The 22,843-nt window shown below is 36.1% G+C and overlaps 1 protein-coding gene across 3 annotated transcripts in view; it reads right to left on the bottom strand.

The window, feature by feature from the left end:
* The window catches only part of EVI5L (ecotropic viral integration site 5 like), a 58,570-nt gene that overhangs the window by 21,236 nt on the left and 14,491 nt on the right, over positions 1 to 22,843 (bottom strand). The window contains exons 4-12 of one of the 3 annotated variants that reach the window (XM_087924624.1): positions 22,060 to 22,284; positions 16,692 to 16,766; positions 13,757 to 13,882; positions 13,366 to 13,509; positions 12,575 to 12,664; positions 9,503 to 9,600; positions 9,091 to 9,151; positions 8,621 to 8,674; positions 7,641 to 7,673 (exon numbers count right to left, since the gene is read on the bottom strand). In XM_087924624.1, coding sequence (XP_087780750.1) covers positions 7,641 to 7,673; positions 8,621 to 8,674; positions 9,091 to 9,151; positions 9,503 to 9,600; positions 12,575 to 12,664; positions 13,366 to 13,509; positions 13,757 to 13,882; positions 16,692 to 16,766; positions 22,060 to 22,284 — 906 coding nt within the window. The remainder of the gene's footprint in view (positions 1 to 7,640; positions 7,674 to 8,620; positions 8,675 to 9,090; positions 9,152 to 9,502; positions 9,601 to 12,574; positions 12,665 to 13,365; positions 13,510 to 13,756; positions 13,883 to 16,691; positions 16,767 to 22,059; positions 22,285 to 22,843) is intronic. The other 2 variants (XM_087924625.1, XM_087924626.1) reach the window with 2 other exon arrangements.

The raw sequence follows: 22,843 nt of genomic DNA, 5'->3' as shown, positions 1-22,843 counted from the left end.
GATCATAGTTCACTTCTACACCAGATTTAAAACAAAGGTTTAAAGTAGATCAGTTTTAGTAGAGTAAACAATGGTGATTTGCCAGCAGCACCGTTATTTTGACATTGGAAGGCATTGTGTGCAAGCTTTACCAAATACTTTTCTAAACCTAAATATGTGACCTGCCACATCACATTCAGGAGAAACACAGGTGGATATCATAGGTAGGTTCCCCTCCCACCCTCCACCGAATATGGCTTGGCATATTTTTATTATCAAAACATGACTGGAATAATGCATTAGTGATTATTTGGATATTTAAAAGTTTGTAGCCCTGTTTCCAATACCATTTTTGAGATATACCAACAAAATGTGTTCTTCATATATAGCACAATGGGCAAAATTGCTTAGTCTTGACTGGTGACTAACTCTCTGTACTACTATCATTTGGGACATTAGCCTTAAAATGTCACAGGTTTAATTCAGGCTTGGTCCTGGGCAGATGGCCTAATTACCGCAAACTTCAATGTGTGGGTGGCATTCTTTCACCACATTAAAATCAACAGTTTACTGTGCACTAACTCACAGCAGTTCCACGTACAGTGATTCCTCCTCCTTTTTCAGAACTAGCCTTCAACCAAAAAGCTCCACTCCAGAATCAAACATTCCAGGTGATTTCCATTGCAAAATAAAAATAAAAAGGTTTGTGCAGGTATTTGCATGAATTGTTAGCAAGACCTATTTTCACACCCTATTATCCTTCCACTATCCATATCATTTACTTGAAGATCAAAGGTGGCTTGCTTGTGGCTCTTCAAAATAACTGCCCAGCTAAGAATCAATTCTACTATAAGTTAGGCAGATCCTCATTTTAACTGATACTTAGGTTAAAGGAAAACCAGGAGTTTATCTTCCCTCCAGCTGATACTTCTTAATACCTTTAGTTTTATAACAGAAGATTGAACAAGGCATCAAGAAATGAAAACATTTTTTGTTACTATAGACATTAAGCATAGAAACAATGGTTAAAAGGGACCTGGGAATTTAAAATTGTTTCTCCAAAGGACACTCAGTGGAACGTAACAAAAATGTTGTAGATGGAGGTCTCTTTTTGTTACAACTGTACCATTTCCCGTCAGAGGAATGGAGACATGGGTTCTTCAGTGGAATAGGGTTGATTAATTCACCACATTTGAAGTAATAAACAATGTTACTTGAAAAGGACATCTGCCCCACATCTGGGTAGGAATATTCTGTATACTGGAAAAATATTACTGAACTGCATCATGCTAAATTCATTGTTAATCAGTTTGATCTCAAACTATACAGATTTAATAACAGAGTCTTTAGATCTCTTTTAATCCCTATTAAGTTGCCTGTGAAGTTTGTCTTGATCAAGTTGAATCACGGCAGTCTGCAATTGCCCGTGGTTCTATAACATCTTGTCACATATGCATCCACATGCAACTGTTGTTCTTTGTAGTCAGTAGTGTGTGTGTGTGTGCGCGCGCGCACTTGTGTGTGTTTCTGCTAGGATAGCAGAGGGAAAAGAAGGGTGGAGCCTTAAAAACAAAAGGAACATTGGAAAGAAGGGCAAGGAGACAGAGGTGTAAAGTCTGGCAGACATAAGATGGATCTATACAGTATTGGCTATGTAAGAGTTGTTATTGGTTCAAAGGTAGGTTGGGCTAAGATTCTCAGAAGTGCAGCAGGGTGTAACCTGAAGAACAGGAGTAATCTTTGTGGGACAATTCTGAAACCAGTGTGTGGGAAACTGAGGAAGATGTGGAAGGGGAGTCATACCCTACCAGAGGTGAAAACACAAATTTTAAACAAAAGGAAACAATGTCACGTAGCATAACATCCTAATTTCCCCCTAAGTAGGATAAAGGTTTCTTTATTTTACCTACTCTAGTTGTGTCTCTCTCTCTAGGGGCTGGTGCTCATTTCAGGTTTTAGCTGAGAGAGCCAGCATTGTCTGAAGACATTTCCACAATCAGGTGGCCAGCATGACTATATGCTTATGTGCACAGAATGCTGTTATCTTCCCACCAGTGATACTTATTTATCTACTCGCATTTGCAGGCTTTCAAGCTGCTAAGAGGGCAGGAGTTGAGGCAAATAATGGGAGCTCACCCCATCACGCAGCGCTCAACTCTTGAACCCAGGCTGTCAGCTTTCCAGTGGACAAGCTCAATGTCTTTAACCACTGAGCCACTGCACCTCATAGTAGGAAGTAGGAATATAGAAATAGTACCATAATATTTAGTGGAGAGACAACCCTCTAACTACACACATAACAAGATGAAGTTTACCAGGAGCAGGAAACTACTTTAATTGATAAAGGAATTAGAAATATAACCATTTATTCTTTAGTAAGTCTCTACTGATTTTACTGTGCTTTATGAATCTACAACCATTTCTCATTGGCTAATCAGCAACAGGAGAGTGAGGAGAAAGAAATACTGCCTCAGTCTGAAACTAGAGGCTTGTGTCTGCTTGCTGAAATAAAAGAGGAAAAAAATCGAGCACTATCTGCTGTGCTGGGACTTAAATAAAATCTGGAGAACTCGCAAAAGGCTATGGCCATGTATCCTTCAAGGAATCCCCCAAAAAGCAAAAGTTACTACAGCTATATTAACCCAGTAACATTTAACAAATCTGAATGTGCAATTGATGTTCAGGATTTTTTTACACATTACAGAAACAGTAACTACATTATAGCAGGTGCAGAAATTTGGGCATCATTTCAGTGTCCCCTTTGGCAGAAATAACAGCTTCCAAAAATTTCCTCTACCTGGTTAAGAGTTTGTCTAATCTTGATTTCAAAACACTTTCCTCTGTCTTCCTTTTAGAACTCTTTCATCTCTGATTTATTTAGGGTTGGGTTTTGTTTTGTTTTTTGCAAGTGTGAGATCTCCTGCAGATTTGCAGTAATATTCAGTTCTAGGATGATGAAAGATTCCCAGATCTTTACTTTTCTTTAAGTATTTTATCATTGATTTGAGGTTTATGTTTCAGATTGGATATTTCTGCGAGAAAACAAGCTTTTCTCACTGTTTCTTCACTTTGCAGTTTCTTCACTGACTATGGGACATTCGCTTCTAGATAATGTTGGTATTTAGATAATGCTGGATCTTTTTTTCCTTCCATTTGCACAATATTGCCTGTGCAACTGTCTTCCACAAAATCTGAAAGGATAACCCTTGTTAATAGTTGCTAAAGTATTCCCACTCCAAATGCTTCATCCTTTTATCTACAAATGGCCAGACAGTTCAGTTTTGATTTCATTAGTCCAAACTACTTTGTTCCAAAATGTTTTCTGACTTATCAATATCTTATTTTGCATATCTTAGTATTTGTGGATTATGTCAGAGGAAAGATTTCAAGCTGGCATCTTTCGTATACAGACACTGCAGTATACATAACATATAATGCACACCTGTGGATAACTACTACAGTGTCAGTTAAACTTTTTAGTAGATCATTTTCAATCATCTGTGAGTTCTGCTTCACATATTGTACTACTGTTTGGACAATTCTAACAGACATTTTTTTCTTCTAGATATTCATACTACATCAAAAGTTTTATGAAACTTTGAATTCAAATGAAATTCCTAGCTGGAAGAGTTCAGAGATTTTAAAAATATCTTTCTCCTATTTGTAAGAATTATTTTCATTTTCAAAAGCTGTTTAGAGGAGCCCAAGGATTGGTGAAGGACATAGAACGACTATCATGATCTGAGATGTCAGAAGAGTTCAATTTGCTAAATGCAAGCCTTAATAAAACCATACTTTTTTTGTGCCTTATTAACAACATTAATTTTAGAACGAATACCTATAATGGAAGAATTGTGAAGCTGGTACAATTGGCAGAGATGATGAAGCTGACAGCTTTGATGGAAAAAGAAGACTGGCAAATTTTATTTTTACTTCAAACCCATTTTTGGAGTTTTCACAAGAAACTAAAAGAAATGAAAAGTTGACTTTGGGATCTGATAGTCAGAATTATATGGTATTATGGAAATAAAACATACAAATGCTAATCTTAGTTTGATGTATTTTTTATTTATATTTTGTACCCCAAAAAGTCAGAAGTCATTCCTTTTCTGTTTTTCTTTTTTCTGCCTTTTTGCACTTTCCTTTATTATTCTCCAAGCCTTTTGGTTTTTTAAAATCTTTTTTCTGTTTCTGTTTTATCTTTGTCGTTTTTTTTGAAAACCAATAAAGCTATGTAAATGTTAATATGTAACTAGTACTGAATGAATTGAAAGGCTCCAAAATTTTACACCTCAAATGTCTGAATATGTAAACAAGTATATTTAAATATTATGCATGCAAATTGCAGAAAATGTCATGTTTAACTTTATAAAATTATATCAACTTCTGTTCACTGAAACATACAATTTGATCAGAATGTCTACATTTTGTCTTGAAACTGTAATCTCACCAACTGCAAGTCAGCTGCTATCTATTGCTTGTCTCAATAGTAATTACAATTATCACCCAACTCTAAACACAAGAGTAACTGTTCTCAAACTCTGTATTCTTTACCTTTCAGTTAATGAGCCTTCTTTTATTCACAACTTTATTTTTACTATGGCTGAATTCATGCAATGAATTTAACTCTGAAGTATTGAATAAGCCCTAGCTAACCAGATTCATATAACAAACAAATCTAAACTAAACAGCATTACAAATAAATGAATAAATATTCAAAGGCTTAGCATACTTAAAACTCGACTCACAAAGCATTTTCAGACACTCAGTCCAGCAAAAGCTCTTCCTACTTCTCTGGCATCTTTACGCCACCCCCAACCTTCTTTCCTACCCATAATATATCCACAGAATTGCCTCTAGCTTCATAAAAGTTACTTGCTATGACATATCTCATCCTATACAGAAAGATTTTGATGTGTAAACCTCACCACAGGATGTGAGATGAGGGGAATAGTCTTTCTCTTTCAAAATATCTGTCTACTTATCATTCTCTTAGCATTGTATACACAAATAATTGGAAACAGCAAGGCCTGACCAGAGTGGCACAGCAATTTTTTTTTTCCTTTTAGAACTGTTTTTAGGTTCATTTCACAAGGGAACACTGTGGTACTTTTCAGACACTTATACTAGTCCTAATTTACTTGCACACAGGACTGCATGAGAAGAGGATAAAATGTTCTCCTTACAGTCAGTTAATTGCTATGTCTTCAAATGGATATTTTGATCCCACTATTCAATGTTTCAGACTTAACACTTAAGCTACTCCTTTATGAATTGTCAGAGAACATAGGAAAAGGCAAACAAAAAAGTAACTAACCATGATTGTTAGGTAAAAAACAATACTCTAGTGAAAGACCTATTACAATGGAGCAATTTACTTATCACACAGGTAAACAGGATTAAGTGCTTAGAGGGTTTTGAGAAAAGGCTACTGAATACCAATACTTTATCAGTAAGTTCAGCCATAATCGTAGATTCTGATAAAATACTCTTCTTTGATAATCCTTATGTTTATATCCCTTGATTGATAAATAAAATGTCTAATTTCTCTGGTGCTTCCATATTTGAAGTTTAAAATTTATGCTTGTTCCACATTTGTGCATAAATAACTAAACAAATGGAAAAGCATCTACTTGCTGCGTGGTATCAATGTGCATTGGAGTTACCTGTAGCTGTAAATTAATGTGTAAAAGAGGATGTAAATATTAGATCTATGCAATATATTCATGCATCTGTATTCAGTCTTCAAAAAAGCACTATGGAACACACAGGAGTGGGAATGTAGCATCTGTTTGTATAACAACTTTATGCAAATTCATTCTTTGGGATAATTTCATATAGCTTTTTCAAACAACAAATGCTCAATTCGAGGTTTTTTATGTCATGACCTTCAACATTGTGTTCATTTGGTTATTATGCTACTATAACCATCAGCTGCCAGACCATAGCTGCAATATTACACTTTGTAAGGATGCTTCCTATAATCGGGACAAATTCTAAGCTTCACACTTCTTTTTAATAAAAAAGCAGGAACTTTCAACAGAATCCATGTACTGCTTCTCTGCTTACAGAATCTGAAGCAACACAAAACACAAATTGGGTTGTTTGAAAGCCAAGTTAATGTTATTGTTCAGCATGGTCTATCCTACTGTTCTACATACAGAAGCACATTGTCAACCTTGGAAGCCATATTTTACTTAGAAGCTTCGAGGTTGCCACATTTTTGTACCTGGGAATTTGGGAGGGGTATATAAGGATCACATGAAATTCCCAATAGCAAATTCCTTTTCCCTATTCTAATGTAATCCAAGATGGTGACAGAATTTCCAGGCAAATTGAGACTGATGGGAAGGACTATGCCTTCCTTCATCTTCCTACTTGTTATTGTTGCAGGTACCTGTTTAAGAAAAGTGGTGGTTGCAAGCATTGGATGGCACCAGAAAGCCATGGGGTCTTTTAGCAAATTGCCAAGGCCATTCCCACAATATATTTTCTCCATAAAAAAACTACTTTTTAAGCATACATATCAATTTGGTGTAGTGTTTAAGAAATCAGGAGGCTATGAATTCTAGTCCCATTTTAGGCATAAAAATCACCTGGGTGGTTTTGAGCCAATCACTCTCTCTCAGCCCAACTAATCTCACAGGGTTCTTGTTGTGGGGGAACATACGAAGAGGAAGGAGTATTACGTACAGTCTTACTTTTTGCAATCTTCCTTTATGGGCCTGATCTCCCCATAAAATTTAGAAATGTTTATAGTTCTTTGTAGTGTTTTAAAAGAAAATTCATGCTTAAAATATAAAACAGAAATTGCAGACTAGAGTTTTCAGCCCCACTGGGACACTTTGACACCTTCCAACAATTCCCATGATGTACCTACAGTTTTAATTGTGCCTTGGTTTTCCTGGCAGGTCTATGCTGAATTAAAAGGACATTCATACTGATGATATACAATGAGTTTCTAGTGGTAGAAGTGATGTAAAAATGTGGAAGTTCCAGTATAAGAAATTAGACTTGTTTAGATACAAACCTAAGAATGCAATGTTTTTTCCCTTTCTACAATGATTTTCACAGGGAAAAGTGCCCCAATGGCATTCTTCTTCCTTCCCTGTAATCCCCAATTATAATTCAGAGAACAGGACAATTCAGAGATTTGAACTGTCGATAACACGGGTGTCGAACTCACAGTGTCATGTTGCCATCACATGATGTTTTTTTCCCTTTACAGCGCTGGGATGGGAATGGCCTGTACATGACACATCCGGCCCCCGAGACACCAGTTTGACACCCTGGTCTATAACATTTAATACTAAAACCAATCTTTCATCAAGTAGGTAACTGGGTTTGCCGTAATTTGCCATAATAAAATATTTAACCTGCCTGTCCTGAGCCAGAAACATTGGCTGGTGTATAAGCAGCATAATTAATTAACCTTATGCTAAAATAAACAGTGATGTGTAAGTCAACATTTCAAAATACTGTATAAAAGACAGCGGCATAATATTGCAGAAAATTAAACAACCAAAGTAAAATTGTTAGTCTGAATTTTATTAAATGTGAGTTACCAATAACATTAAATGCTGCAGACATTATTTTGTAGTGAAATGAAATGGAAAACTAAAAGGAGAGTTGGGAATTAAAAAAAGATTTTTTTACTGTACCTGGATCAATCTATCTGCCAAGGCAGCACTCTCCTATAGACCCAGAAGAGGAGATCCAGACAAGGAAAGATGAATAAAAGGAAAAAAAGATACAACAGCAGGGTCACAAGAGCACAGAGGAAAAAAGATAAAGAGCCCAAAAGACCCCAAGAAAAGGAACTTCCAAAACTGTCTTAAATTTGCACCATGTCATTTCCATCATGCAGATCATAAGAAGGTTCATGTGCATAAGGAATGACAGATAACAGAACTCCCAGAAGCAGCTTCACATATTAATTTTGCCCCAACACTGCAAGAACTATCAGGATTCATAATTTGCCTACTTCACCAATGGACAAGGATCTCATTGCCTTTCATAAGTCACACTTCCTTTGTCCAGAAATTTGAAGAAGTAACAAGGACACTTTAAGGTAGCTATGACGTTGTTGGGCAATTAACCAAGATGTCCTCAAGTTAACTATTAGCATATTTATTCTACAATAAAATACATCCAAGGAGTTTTTACATTTTTCATGAAAGCGTTTAATATTTAAACACAAAAACAAGATCAGTGTAAGAATATGATACAAGACAGCTGAAAAACAATCATATCAACCACAAGACAAATAAATTACTTTGGGTCCAAAATATGTGAGTTGACCATTTTGATCAAAGCTTTTGGGATGGGCAGAGAAACTACATCTAACATCTTTACAGATTATTTTTCTATCTTAAGGAATCCTGGCAAGCAGATCACTTTTTAATTATTCCCAGTAGTGATAGGGTGAGAAATACTCTCTTGGGTGCTTACATTAAAAATGATTCCAGAAATACATGTGCAAGGTAGTCCCTGAGAGGATGCACAAAGACTAATGGCTGGCATTCTGTGTATTGTCTACAGTCAACTGAGACAGAGAGCTGTGTAAGGCCTCATTTTTGGTGGCCAAGCTAGTCTGGAAGCGGAGGAAGTGGATTCTCATGCGGCTGGGTACACTTCTCACCTTCTCCAGGGTTTCAATTCGCTGTTTCAGAAGGCGGTTCTCAGTACGGAGCCTCTGCAAGCAAGATTAGAATCAGCATGTGCTCTGCTGTATGAGCAGGAGCTTTTGTCAAGTGAAAGCCAGCATATCAAAATGTTATGCTGAAATTTTGACTACTGAACTAAAGCCAAGCATCATAAATAACCAGAAGAGGAAAAGTCACACGACATACAGATTGATGGATCTAAAGTTCAAAAAAGGAAATTCTTTAATTTCACACATATTACCCCAACAAAAATAACGCTTAAAATACATGCCCACTATAAATAACAAAGCTACTAATCAAGATGTCCAGGATGAAACGAAGAGGAAATAATGTGACCTGAAAATTATTTAAGAAAGATTATTTTTTTAGATAACACCGAGTATTACATATTACGCCAACCCTTCATTTTGATTACAGTATTGCAAGACATAGACAGGGGTCTTACCTTGATTTCAATCTGTTCTTCCATTTCCCGGTTTTTTATTGCAGTATATTCTTTCTCCAGTCTAGAAAATAGATAATAGGGTTCATTCTGCCATCAAACATAATATGGCGACAGAAAAAATATGGTAATGGGTGAGAAAACACCCATTTTCTAATAATCTCAATTTTAAGATTATCACCTTTATTTGGAAAGTCAGCACGAAAACTGCAGATTGAGCATATTTTTCCCAACACATTTGGTGTTCAGTTTTTGTTTAGGGAAGTATGTCAGGTTAGAAAGGATAACTGTATTCTCTTTTATAGGTTGACCTGGAACACGAACATCGTGAACTGGTCCACCTCATGAGTTTTGCCTAAATCCTGTATTCTTTAGTATTTAAACTATATATGAGGAATAAAAATTGAAAACATACCGTTTCATTTTCTTAGGATTGTATTTGACTTGATAGGCCTTTAAGATCAGCTTATCAGGACAGCTGTCAAACTGATGAGGAATCACCTTCTGAAAATACTGCAGTAGACAATTCTCAAGTGAAAATGTATCAAAGTCATATGGTCTAATCATGAAATGTAATTTCTGACATTTTTATTAGACAGGTAATCCTCTACTTATAACCATTCATTTATAGTGAAGAAGTTACAATATCTCTTACAACCTATTTTCACACTTTCAACTGCTGCAGCATCCCCATAGTCGGTGAACAAAATTTGGGTCTTAGCAACTGACATGTAGTTATGACAGTTGCACTGTTGTGGGGTCATGTGATTTGTAACCTTCCAAGCACTTCCTACAAGCAAAGTCAGCTAGGGGAGCCAAATTCACCTAATCATTGCCTGATTCACTAAACAATGAAATGATTTTCTTAATAATTGTGGCAAGAAAGGTCATAAAATGGAGCCAAATTCACATAACAACTGCCTTGCTCGGCACAATAAATTTTGGGCTCAATTGTGGTTGTAAATCCAGGATTACCTCTTTTCTCGGTTGATTACATCGGACAACAGAGGGATGGTTAATCTCTGGAATGGTTCTTGTGAAAAGATTCTTCCAAATATGGCCCATTTGCATTAAACTAAAATTGAATGCACTGAATTCAAGTATTTAATGGTTGTGAATTAAAATTCAAGTCTAACACTGTGATAGGGGAGCTTTTAGAATGGAATAGGTACAGAGGTATTACTGACCACATTTATTATAGCTCATTGAAATATTCCAAGTCTGGATGCTTACATGAGCACAAATGCACAGAGAATAAGACATTTCAGAGCAAAACTTTTTACTAGTTACAATCTTAAATCATGCCTATAGGATAACTCCTAGCTTAAAGAAAACTTCTAGCGTATTGCTAAAACTTGCATAGAACACGTTTTGGCTAATATATGGTATGCTAAATAAAGCCAGAGCCCGATAGAATGTAGTGTTTTATCATACAAATTAGAAGTTATTTAGATGAAGATATTCTCAGCTATTAATGCAATAAAAATCATAAATCTTTTCTCTGCCTAAGTAAGTCTTCATACAATGCAGAAATGCTCAATGCTCCAATTTCATAAATTAGGAAGAAATAGCTTAATTAGATTTCAGTTGTTTCTTCATTCTCTAATTCTATGTTGCAATGAATAAAACAGTTTACTGAAGTTGTATAATGAAAAAATAAATATACAATATTGTAGGAAGGGAAGGAAGGTATCTTAGAAGCATTATATTTGCTTGAAGTAATTCTATATTTTTGAAGAAAAGCTTTCCCATAGAGATTAAATCTGACATATAAGACTAGATTTACCTCAAAGTGTTCACCTGTTAAGCACAAACAAACCCATATGGCAATATCACAAATGGAAATGTTTTGTAGTTATTAACTTTATGGGCCTGGAGCTTTGAAATGTACTTGTTCAGTTTTGTAAGTTTCCAGTCATCTAGCTCAGGGATCCCCAATTCCTGAGGCAAAGATTGATACCAGTCCATGGTCTCTTAGGAACCAGGCTGCACTGCTGGAGGTGAGCAGCAAGCAAGCAAGCAAAGCTTCATCTGTATTTGCAGTCCCAGTGCTAGCATCACCACTCAACTCCACCCTCAGCTCATTAGGCATTAGATTCTCATAGGAGCGCAAATCCTGCTGTAAACTGAACATCTGAGGGGTCTAGATTGTGCACTCCTCCCCTCCCCCCAATCCCAGTCCGTGGAAAAATTGTCTTCTACGAAACTGGTTCCTGGTGCCAAAAAGATTGGGGTGTCAGCCCATAATACTTGCCACTAGGTAACCTCTCATCTTACTCTCAAATATCCACCCAAGTAGTGAGCTGTTTTTTTACAGCTGGAGAAATACATACCTCTGTTGCATTTCAGAAAAAGGAAATACTCATGGGTATTTCAAATATTCTATCAATTCTTTACAACTATTTTAAAGGATGTAGAGACAATATTTGTTTCAATTACCAGAATGACAGCATATTCACTATACAATCTCTCTTACATCTATTTTTTTTACATACACATATACGTTGATCCACTGGAATCCTCCCAGCCCCTTTGATCACACTAGGAGAGGCAGCTCGTCATCCCTCCATTTTGGGGAGGTTATGGTGAGGTGGGTGGGTGGGTGGGGAAGAGACATGGAATCATAGTTGTTCTGTAGTTGGCCGGGCCCTCTGGATGGCCTCCCATGAGAAGGGCATTTAAGAGCTGACACCAGATGCGTTCTGAAATGTAGGTTTGTCTATATTGACTGTTGGGCTTTTTATATATTCAATTTGATTGTTACTGGGGTTTTTTTTTATTATGAGCTGCCAAGAATTTGTCTATGATTGCAGTGGGATATAAATGAGTGGGTGCAGTGGGTGGGTGTGAAAGACAGATGCATGTATTTTATTGGAATATTCCTTCCTATACTTGATTTCATTCCCCAGAGGCTTAGATCTGCCCACTGAGTATTAGAGAGTCTCGTGCTCTTCACTGACCAGTAGATCATCCCTGGGCAGCAAAAAGTAGTCAGGAGCCAGGAATCCTGTGAAGCTGCTCTTAGTAGATAGCAGTATATAGACCTTTGAAAGATACTTTGACAATATACCACTCCCATGACCTCCTAATGTAGCCAAGATAATTTTGTTGTTGTTGTTGTAGCAAGAGTACTACTACAGGGAGACTACAAATACACTTCATTCTAAGCCATGGTTTGTTTTAACTGATTGGTGAAAGATGTGACTGAATTTTGAAAAAAAAAAAAAAGACTAGGTTAAAGCCACACAAATTGAATTATGGCTTGGCACAATGAATGGGCTAAGCTTTCAAGCGTTTTTACACTTTGGAACCGTGGTTCTAAAAGGCCTACATTTATTGGAATCAGTTCTTTATCTCAAACTATCCTGAATCCTGTAATTCTCTTCATTCGTACAAACCTAAATATGGAATTGCAGACAACTGAAAGTTTGTTGTATCAACACTGAACAATCCTTCTTCTAGTCCCACAATGCATGATAGAACTGACCTGAGACATTCCTTCCATGTCCAGTTGCATCAGTTCAGCTTGGTTGAATTGCAGAAGAGCCATTCCTACACGAAAGATTATTTCCAATCCCTAAAAGATGTTATAGAATTTAGACAGACTCCACCTGTATTTGAATTTCCTATGGTTTACAATAAAGGTCAAACAGTCCTTCCTATGTGAAAAAATGCAATTTAAATTACAAAATAATGTAATGGGAATCTGATGCTTTAGTCCCCCCCCCTCTGCACCCAACTCAACTATCCACTTGCATACACCATTTAAAATGTCTGTTTCTCCTTTAACCAAGTTATACCAAGAATTCTAAATTAAACATAACTGAGCAAATGTTTATGCAGCAACTTGTTTATTTACAGAAGCAAATATTCATTTATATCCCACCTTTATTATTTTATAAATAACTCAAAACCATGTGAGGCTTGTTGGGCTGGGACCAGCCCAAAGTTTCCAAGCTGGTTTCACGCATAAGGTAGAACTAGAAATTACAATATTGCTAGAATGTTCTGTGACAAATCAATCTGAACTATTTATTCAGATACAATTTTTGGAAATAATTAGATGAATCCATGGACAATAGGAATAGAAATGATTACTACTATGATTATCTCCCTCCACTCCAACTAGATGCAGAAATAGAATTTTATTGCCAGGGTACAAGACAGAAAAGCTGTTGCCTCATATCCTACTTTTTCCTGTGCAAATATTAACTATCAAATCAGTTATGCAGACCACTCAATTTCTTCCCCTTCTGCATTTTTAATTACATGTTTTACCTCATACATAAAGATGTCAAATACTCGTGTGGCCACAGGTAGAGGAAAAGTAGTGAGGAAGAGTGTAAGAAACCAAGATGATGCATACATAGAGGTGAGAAAGCTTTGGGAGCGGAAGTGGATATTCAGCTCAGGTAGTTGTTCCTGACAGAAACATAAAATGTAAGTCTTAAATTACGACAAACTTCACTTAACATTAATTACTACATAGACATTAAGAAATTTCTCAGCAGGATTCTCAAAGTTAAAGTCATAAGATACAGCAACAAACATTCCTAATTATTTGCTACCCTAGTAAGCTCTAGTACTTCAGACTTCTGATAGATTTTAGGAATTCATCTAAAAAGAAAGCAGTGCATATTTAAAATCCAATATTTGGAAATTTCTTTACCTGCAGCATATATTCAAACTGATAGATACAGAGTCCTAACTCGGCCATAGTGGGTTTGAATAATTCCCGTAGTCTATACTCTTGCATCAGCCGTACAAATACACAGAAGGCCTCCTCTTCTGGCATCTAGAAGCAGACAGTGCATGCGCATGAGTCTCTGTCAAACTTAATGAAGGACAAAAACCTTCTGTTCAGTGTGCAGCAAACAAAGCCTAAATGGGTAGACTTATTTTACCAATTATGGATTCCACTTTTAAAAAGGGAAATAAATAAAAAAGACAAAATAAAACACAAGGAGAAAATTCAAATTCTCAAAAATTAATAAATAATAAAACGGATGCTTTTCATATAAGGGTTCTTTAACTGAGTCTGTGCTATGTCCTCTGAAACAGGGGTCCTGGGCCGTGGGCCTGCTGCTACCGAGCCTTGGCCTATTCGGAATTAGGCTGTGTGACTGACTGGCTGGCGTGCCTATGGCTGGCTGGCAGGCACTTGTGGAAAGGATGCTGTCCTGCCGCTTGTACAAGTTGAGCTGCGCATGTGCACGCTGGCCCACCACTCATGCAAGAGCTGTATGTGCACTTGCATGGCCCAGGTCCCCTCCCCGCCTCCAAGCCTGGCCACTTGGGGGTTTGGGGACCGCTGCTTTAAAAGAAAGCAGTTTATCAAAACTAACAAAACTGTTGCCTCCATTGTTCAGCTCCAATGTATAATAACTCAAGAAAACCTTTTAAAGCTATAAGATTATTTAATGTGAATGGTTTTGAAAATAAGCATAAATATACATTGGAATTTATTCAACACAATCACATATCTTAAATAGGATGGAGATTAAGGATGCAATATATGTGACTGTTTTTGTAATGTTTTTATTAATGCTATATTCAGGTTATATAATAATGTAATAATCGCTCATTACAATCAATACAATGCTTTTAAGTCATTGTATTAAAATCAAGTGATTGATTTACTGCAATGTTTATGCCATGTATTATGGTCGTATGTCTTTTTTTCATGCTGTCCTTGAAAAAGATACACATCCAAAACATAGCAGACCTGAATAATTTTCTACAAGGGCACTTGGCTTTTTTCTCTCAGTTTTGAGCAACTATTCTCCCTTCCTTGATGACTACATGAATACATAGCCATACAGTTTCTTGGCAACAGTAGAAAAATGCCTTCAGTAGAAAAATACCTTTGTCAGGAAAGTTTTTGTAGTTCCCAATTTATTGATAAGATATCCCTGAAAATCCAGCTCTTAAGCCAGACAGAAACCCACTAATTTCCAAATAAATGCAGGCAATTATATTACAGTTCATTCTAGATCACTGGCGTCAAACTCGTGGCGTCACATTGCTGTCATGTGATGTATCATGATGTTTTTCCCCTTTGTGGAGCTGGGGTAGGTGTGGCCTACATGATGCATCCAGCCCTCAGGCTGCCAGTTTGACACCCCTCTTCTAGATTATACTTTTTCTACTATAGACTGAAAAAAAAATGTGTCACCTATTACAAACTGACTATCAAGGATCTTCAAAATGGCATTTCATTGTGAGGGAAGGTCTAAAGCCTTCCTTTCAAAACAATGCTGCAGAACAAACCAATCAACCTCTTCTAAAGGTTATAATAAGCTGCTGCCTTATTTCATTTCAAACCAGTAAAAATAAGTGTAAAACCATACATATAAAATTGAACCAGCTTGGCTTCAACACTTCATCAAAATAGCATATATTAAATGTGCAATGTGGACTGAGTACAATCTATAGAGATTGAACATTCAAATTCCTAGAAAAGCAGAATACTTAGGGACCTGCTTCTAAGTGAATAATTAAAAGTTTTTAAGTAAGTTTATATTGACAAAAACTTCTTTCTATATAAAACCAGAAGCTCCTATTTTTAAATAATAAATTCATGCTAATATTCTAGTTTGAGAAACTAGATGAGAACCAAAGTCATCAACTTTTAGCCATGGAAACTGAGCAGATGATATTGGGCCAGTTACTTCCCAGCCTTTGTAAGGTAGTTGCTTTGGGGACAAATTGGAGGAGCATGCAATTAGGTATTTTGCTCTTGAGTTTCTGAAAGAAATGTGGGATGAATAAAATAAATGCATAAAAATAAAATTACAGACTAGAGGCCTGTAATGTAATATTTTCTAAGATAATGAACTGATCTAAACATTCCTAATGCCTGCCTGCCTTCCTCCCTCCCTTCCCAACTCATGTAAGGTGACTCTGGGTGGCATAAAACATTAAAATCTTACAACCCATAAATCCCTCCCCATCCCCAGCAGCAGGAATCACACAATCACACAGCCACCTTGACTGGGTCTGTATTAACCTGGGCCCCCCAAGACGACAAACAGAACTGTTTTCAAGGCCTTCCATAAAAATTAAGGTAAGGGCCAATCTTATCTCCAGGGGAATGGTGTTCCAAAGGAAGGGAGCCATCACAGAAAAGGCCCTTTCCCTCTAGTCTCACTACATGAACTTTCCTAATAGTTGGGATCCCCAATATACTTGCCTTCCCATTCCGGTGGACTGGGTAGATGTAGCTGAGGAGGAAGTCCTTCCAATATCTTGGCCCTAGTTAAAGGTGGCAACCACCACCATGAATTGTACCCGGACGAAAATAAGTAATCAATGTTGCTTCCTTGAAAGATGTAACAAATGTGTAAATCTTGTCTTGTGCCGACATATGCAGGCCACTGCATTTTGAACCAATTAGAGTTTCCATATACCCTTGAAGGGCAGCTCCATATAGAGCACATTAACAGTAGCCCAAACTGGAAACGAACAGGGCATGGATGACTGTGAGGAGAACACATTGGTCCACAAATTAGCGTAACTGATGCACAATTTGCAGTTACACAAAAAGCTTCCTCACCATGACCGCCACCTGTTCCTCAAGATTTCTAATGTTAAGTAACACAAACCTGCATGAGCAGCAGTCCCACGATGAATGCACTACCTTGGCAGTATCCAACCTCACGGTCTACTAGAGAATAAGCCTGGAAGATAGGAATTTTAAGCAAAAAAAAAAAAAAATTTACAGCTCACAATTTAGCCATTAATTTATCTAAATTAAACTAAAATTAAGCTAAAACTAGATGTGTACAACTGTATTTTAAAATATGCAGAGATTTTGGTGATATCTTGAATTTTAGTAAATATATTATTAAACAAGACTTCATGAATCACAGTTCTTTTTATCAGATGTATAAACTTAACTATAAAATTTTTCTCACCATGAAAATATTTCAGATATTAACTATGGGAAAGTAATGAATCTGAAACTTAATTATCTTGGAAATTTGATATAATAGGAAGATATATGAATGGAGATACAGTAGGGAGAAATTAAGATCAATATTTTTGAAAAGAAAGCTAATAAATGAAAAATACTGTGGAATGAAGTAGCATAAAGTTTAACTGAAGAAAGGTGCCACATATATTAACTGAGTGATGCATTTCAGGCAACTCTTGGGGAATTTAAGAATTTGCATGCTCTTTCTTTGAATGTGAGACACTCTGAGGAATTATGCAATACAAGGTACCTGTTTCTGGTGCATTCAAGTCTGTCTTTACTTCTGGTGACCATATGAATAGGATATATAAGGAACAAACTATGTTGTCAAAATTGTAATAAAAGATGCAAAAGCTTAAAAACATGTTTTGATTTTATTTTTCTTATATTTTTATCATGTCCTTTGTTTTAGAAACTCAAGAAGTTTCCCATGTTATTCTTGAAATCTGAGATATGTCCAAAAGAAGAGAATATTTGTAACTCAGGGTTGAACTGTGGGGTGTTTGCTGCTCTCTGAGCTTGGTTGTTTTCTTGCAGACATTTCATTTTCAAACTAGGTAATATCATCAATCCTAGTAGGCAGTAGAGTCTGTTGCCATTTTATATACTAGAGGCCTGCCCTATCGGTGTTGGTGGGAATGATCTTGGTGGTTCTTTGATTGGGCTGCTTACTGTTAGCTTGTTTGGCAGTTCCTTGATTGGGTTAGTTTGTTTCTTGATTGTTGATTTAATCTTAATCTTGGTAATAATCTCTGCTCATCTGGGTGTTGATTGCTGGTAAGGAAGTGTTTGGGGCTTTTTATTTCTTTTTTGGCTGTTCGATTGTCTCTTTTGAATGGTATGTAGATGTTGTTTATGTCTGTGTCCCTGTTGATGGCCAATTAGTCTGAGTGCCAGGCTTCCACTATAATTCAAAAAACCACTTTTTATGGAACCAACAGTAATGATAAATACAGAATGTGATATCTTAATTTTCTTGCACATGTTCCTCTGCTCTAATTACAGGCCCATTTCTGTAATACCGATAGTAATAGCACTTAGACTTATATACCACCCCACAGTGCTTTACAGCACTCTCTGCATGGTTTATAATGTCAGCATATTGCCCCAAGCAAACTAGGCCCTCATTTTACAGGCCTTGGAAGGACAGAAGGCTGAGTCAACCTTGAGCCCCATCAGAATCGAATTGCAGGCTGTGGGCATAGTTTGCCTGCAATACTGCATTCTAACCACTGAGTCCTATAAAATTCTGGAAACCCTTTATGGATTTTTTCTGACAGCAGGACTGAAATGTTAACAATTTGTGGATTTTCATATGAATAAGGGATCGTTTATAGGAAGATGAGAAGCTTGCATGTAGTCTTCTAGGAGGTGAAGAATTACTAAATTTCTATTGTGATGAAGAGCACCTGGGGTCTTTCCCTGCTTGCATCCCTCTACTATTTGCTTTTGTAGCGACTTTAGCAGGAAATGTGGCATTTTAAATAATGTTACTACTTGTAAATAAATGGTATTTTTCTCCCCCCCCCCCAAAAAAAGTCATTTCTTCTCTTTTTCTTTCTCTTCTTCCGTTCTTCCCCCCTCTTTTCTTATACTTTCTATGCTTTCTTTTCCTTTCTGAGTTTACTTTGTTTTGTTGCTGTTTTTTTAAAAAAACACCTTTCAGTATTGATAATTTTTTAAAAAATAAAGACTCTTCTCTTCCAATTACATATTTATTACAGAAAAAGTATTTCCTCTTTTTTTTCAATAAAGTTTTATTTGGGTTTTCACACACAAAATACAAGTAGAACATCTTTTTTGAAAATAGCATGGTCCCGGGTTGAATTTCTTTATACAGACACAAAACTCAATTTCATGCTCCTTTTTGTATTCTATTCCATATCTTATACTATTTTACATTTTCTATATAGTTTTCCCCTCTTTTAATTTTCTCAATTTTATTTTGATTATCTCATCTCAATTCAAATCATTATATTTATACTTTTGTCTGTTCTGTTTCAATTTCATATTATCTTTTCTCATTAAACAAATTTTCTCCTGTAGTTACTAATTGGAGTATGATACCTTTATATCTTTTAATTACATCCATTCAACTCTTATTTAAACATCAATATATACCTTAAGTTTATGACCTTCAATATAATACATAATACATAACTTCCAACTGAATTCTGCTTGGTACATTCTTATAATACACACTATATTCTTCATAAAAAAAAGAAAGATTGTAAATATATGTAATTATAAACCCTCATTCCATTCCAGTTCAGTTCTATCATTAATAATCTTAACATCTCTAACACTTATTTTCAATTAAATATACTACTTCCTTAAAAACACATATAATCTCCATAATTAATTTTTCCCTTATTTCTCTTCACATATGTTTTATAAATCATTAAATATACCTTTTGTTACATTTATTTACTGACAAGCATTCCACTGAATTATGATAGTTATTTTATCAGACATTTTAATCATACATTCATATTTTCTAAAATTATTTCTGCTTCTAATATAACCATACTATCTTATGTACCTTTGCAGAATCCCTTTTTCCATTAAGTGTTTACCCATTATCTCCAAATAGACCCTGTTTCTCTATATTTTGCTTCTGTCCTTTATAACTTCTTTTCCTTTCTTTCTTCCCTCTCATCTTCTCCCTCCCCTTTTTACCCCCTTGTCTCTCTACTTCTAATTCTCTCTTCTGCATTTCCCTCTTCTGTTGCTTTCTGATTTTATACTTATTTTTCACTCTTTTTTTTTTTGGAGTCATTTTTCCCAATCTTAAACTTTCCATTCTCTTTTCCCCCTTTCCTTTTTTCCCCCATCTAAGATTACTTGTTCATTAAAGATGGCCTCTTCTTTGTCACAATCTGGTTCTGCAGGCATTTCTTGTTTCTCATAATTCCAAATCTCCATTTCTAAGAATTGAAATACGAAGCCAAAAGAACCTCTCCCTTCTTGTGCATCTTCTTTGTACTTTTAAAGTTCCATTTTCAGTTCTTCTAAAAGTGGATCCATTTTAAACAGTTTTAAACAACCACCCGATTGATTTTAGTCATTCAAAACAATAACCAAGAATCCAGAAATCATCAAGTAATCCAGATAGTCCTGAGTTATATCTTATTTCTTTTTCCACCTTCTCTTCCTGGGGTTTTTGTTGCAATATTTCAGTTAGAATGTATCTTTTGGAAGTCTTGTTGAGATTTTGCTGTAAGTTTTTTTTTTAATTCCAGGCAGTCTCCTCCCTTCCAGATCCTACCCTTTTATTCTTTTTCTCTCCTTTCTTGTTTTCAAAAGCTTTTAATTATCCAGAAATCTTTATTATCCCTTTGACTTTTTATTTTCAGCATTAAATGCCTATTGATGTCAAAGTGGATTTTTTTTCCAATTTCTTGCTTAAGTCTCTTAGCTGTCAGTATAGGAAAAGGAGAAAACCAAATCTTTTCCCTTTTCTCTCTCCTTCGCAGCTTAAAAATCTTCTTAGGGAACAATGTTATTGGTTTTTAAGAGTTTCAATTCCAGGGTATCTTATTTGTTGCTTTTGCTGTTTGACCCGGTCAACCAAAACTTTCTCTTCTTATCTTCCTCCTGCACATTCTTTTCCGGTCGAGTTCTTCTTTGTGGTGGCCATTTCTGACCACCGCTGCAACTGCCTTCGGGAAAGGGAGTAATGGCCAGCTGGGGAGGAATGATGCGGCTCTCCTCAACCCTGCAGGCAGTCTCCCCCCCTCTTCACCACCTCTACGGGGTGGCTTAGCCCCGAAACCTGCCGGCTCGGGGCGCTCCAGCGGCGAGCACGGATCAAAGCCTCGCAGAGGCGAGGTTTCAGTCTGTCACTGAAGAAGCTCAAACCCACAGAAAAAGTATTTCCAAGACTACCGATATTGATTTAGTACGAAAAACCTACAATAGTACTATTGCTCATGAGAGACAATGATAGAGAGTGAAAGAAAAAATGATAATATAGGACATTGTAAATATTCACAGATAGATTGGATATATGCATACATTAATCACAACAAAGAAGGAAAAATTCTGGATGTTCTAAATAACTATAATCAAATGGGAAGTGACTTAATCCCCAATGGTACCTAACACCAATTATACAGTGTGAATGTTGCTGAACCACATGAAATTATACATTGAGGTGTAAATGAAATATTGCCATGAAAATTCAAGAATCACATGGGGAAGGGGAACTGGTAAAAAGGAAACAAGCCATAGAAAGAGTTTTACTAAAACAAATAGGACAGTTTGCGTGTATGTGTCTCCAACCACAGAAGGCCACTGGGTGATTTTGGGCCACCTGCACTGTCTTAGCTCAGACTACTTCCCAGAATTGTTATGAAAAATCACAGAAGAGTGAGCGATTTCATCTACAGAAATTAGTCAACTCATTAATTATGTAACTGTGAATATATAAAACCAAAATGAAATGGGAGTGTGATAGGCCTTCAGAAATTTTCATCAGGCTTATTAGTTAAAAAAAAAGCCAAGGACACACTGAGAGAAGATTCTGGGAATTTAAATTCCAGCACTCCTGGAGGGCCCTACTTTTGAAAAGACTAATTTTATAGTATGTCAGAGGCTGCAAAAGAAGTATCAAAGAGATGACTCTGCCTCATTTGTAGCTATTATACAACAATTCATTTTCTAAATCAATCTCTGCATTGATCTTTGCTGCATATGCTGTCTTAAAAGGAAAAACAATTTATTAGAATAAGACTATTTTTCCAATTAAATTCCAATACAGTGAACATGCAAAACAGTTTTAATATGATCTGCAAGGATAATTATCGATCTAGAAATATTATAAACATCAATCAAAGAGATGCCAAATGAAGAAAGCTGACATTCTAGATAAGAAAAACTCGTTTGATTTTAAGTTGAGATGCTGATGTTAATTTCATGAAATAGACCTCTATTCCATATAAAGGGATATACACTGTATGTAATTTTGACAAGAAAAGGGGTTGTCTTAAACTTGCCTTCATAACATTGAAGAGAACCTCCTGGCCCAGACTGTCTTGCCCCTTGAAGAACTCATGTTCGGGATATGTTCTGGCAATGTCTCTTCTGATTAACTTTTCACAAGGAGAAGACATTTTCAGCAACTCTGAATACTGATTCTTCACAGGCATGTCTGTGGCACTGCACAGAAGCTGCCAAACAATTGCTCGGAAATGGTGAGGGATTCCTTTCCTTATGAGTTCCTAAACAATGGAGAAAAAAGACTACAAGATACTCTAAGTGATATTATGCAAAGCTGATTCACACTTCAAGTATTTTCCATATTTCTATAAAGGGATACGGTCAATTTTAAACTCTTGACATAAACTAAGAGGAATACTGGGTACAATAGTGTTATTGCATCCAAAATTACAATACATCAGTAAGTTATCTTAATGAAGAGTTTCTAAATTAAGGCTTATCTGAATCCACAAAATAAACATTCAATACCTTAATCAACTGGATTTTAGAAAACAATTTGTTTCTCCTCTGGTTTTTGCCCTCAGCTTTATAGAATTCTTCCATCACCATTTCACATGCATTTGTTCCAAAAAGCCAGTAGTTAGGTAATACACTTTATTGTTATATTAAATTTTTTCCCTCACTGCCTTTTTTGTCCGAGTCCATAAATATAATTAAGAAATACACAATCAAAAAGGGAATTATTAGATAAGATGCAAGTATAAGATGCAACAAATGTAAACATGTCTATGACTTTCAAGTCTTATAAAATACGTCTACCACTAGAGAAGCAATTATTTT

The sequence above is a fragment of the Pseudonaja textilis genome, chromosome 2 (genome assembly GCF_049901715.1).
Source record: "Pseudonaja textilis isolate UNSWEBS1 chromosome 2, rPseTex1.2, whole genome shotgun sequence".
In the NCBI taxonomy this organism is placed as follows: Eukaryota; Metazoa; Chordata; class Lepidosauria; order Squamata; family Elapidae; genus Pseudonaja; species Pseudonaja textilis.
The sequence above is the reverse complement of the archived record's forward strand: the minus strand, read 5'-3'. Positions and strand labels throughout refer to the sequence as shown.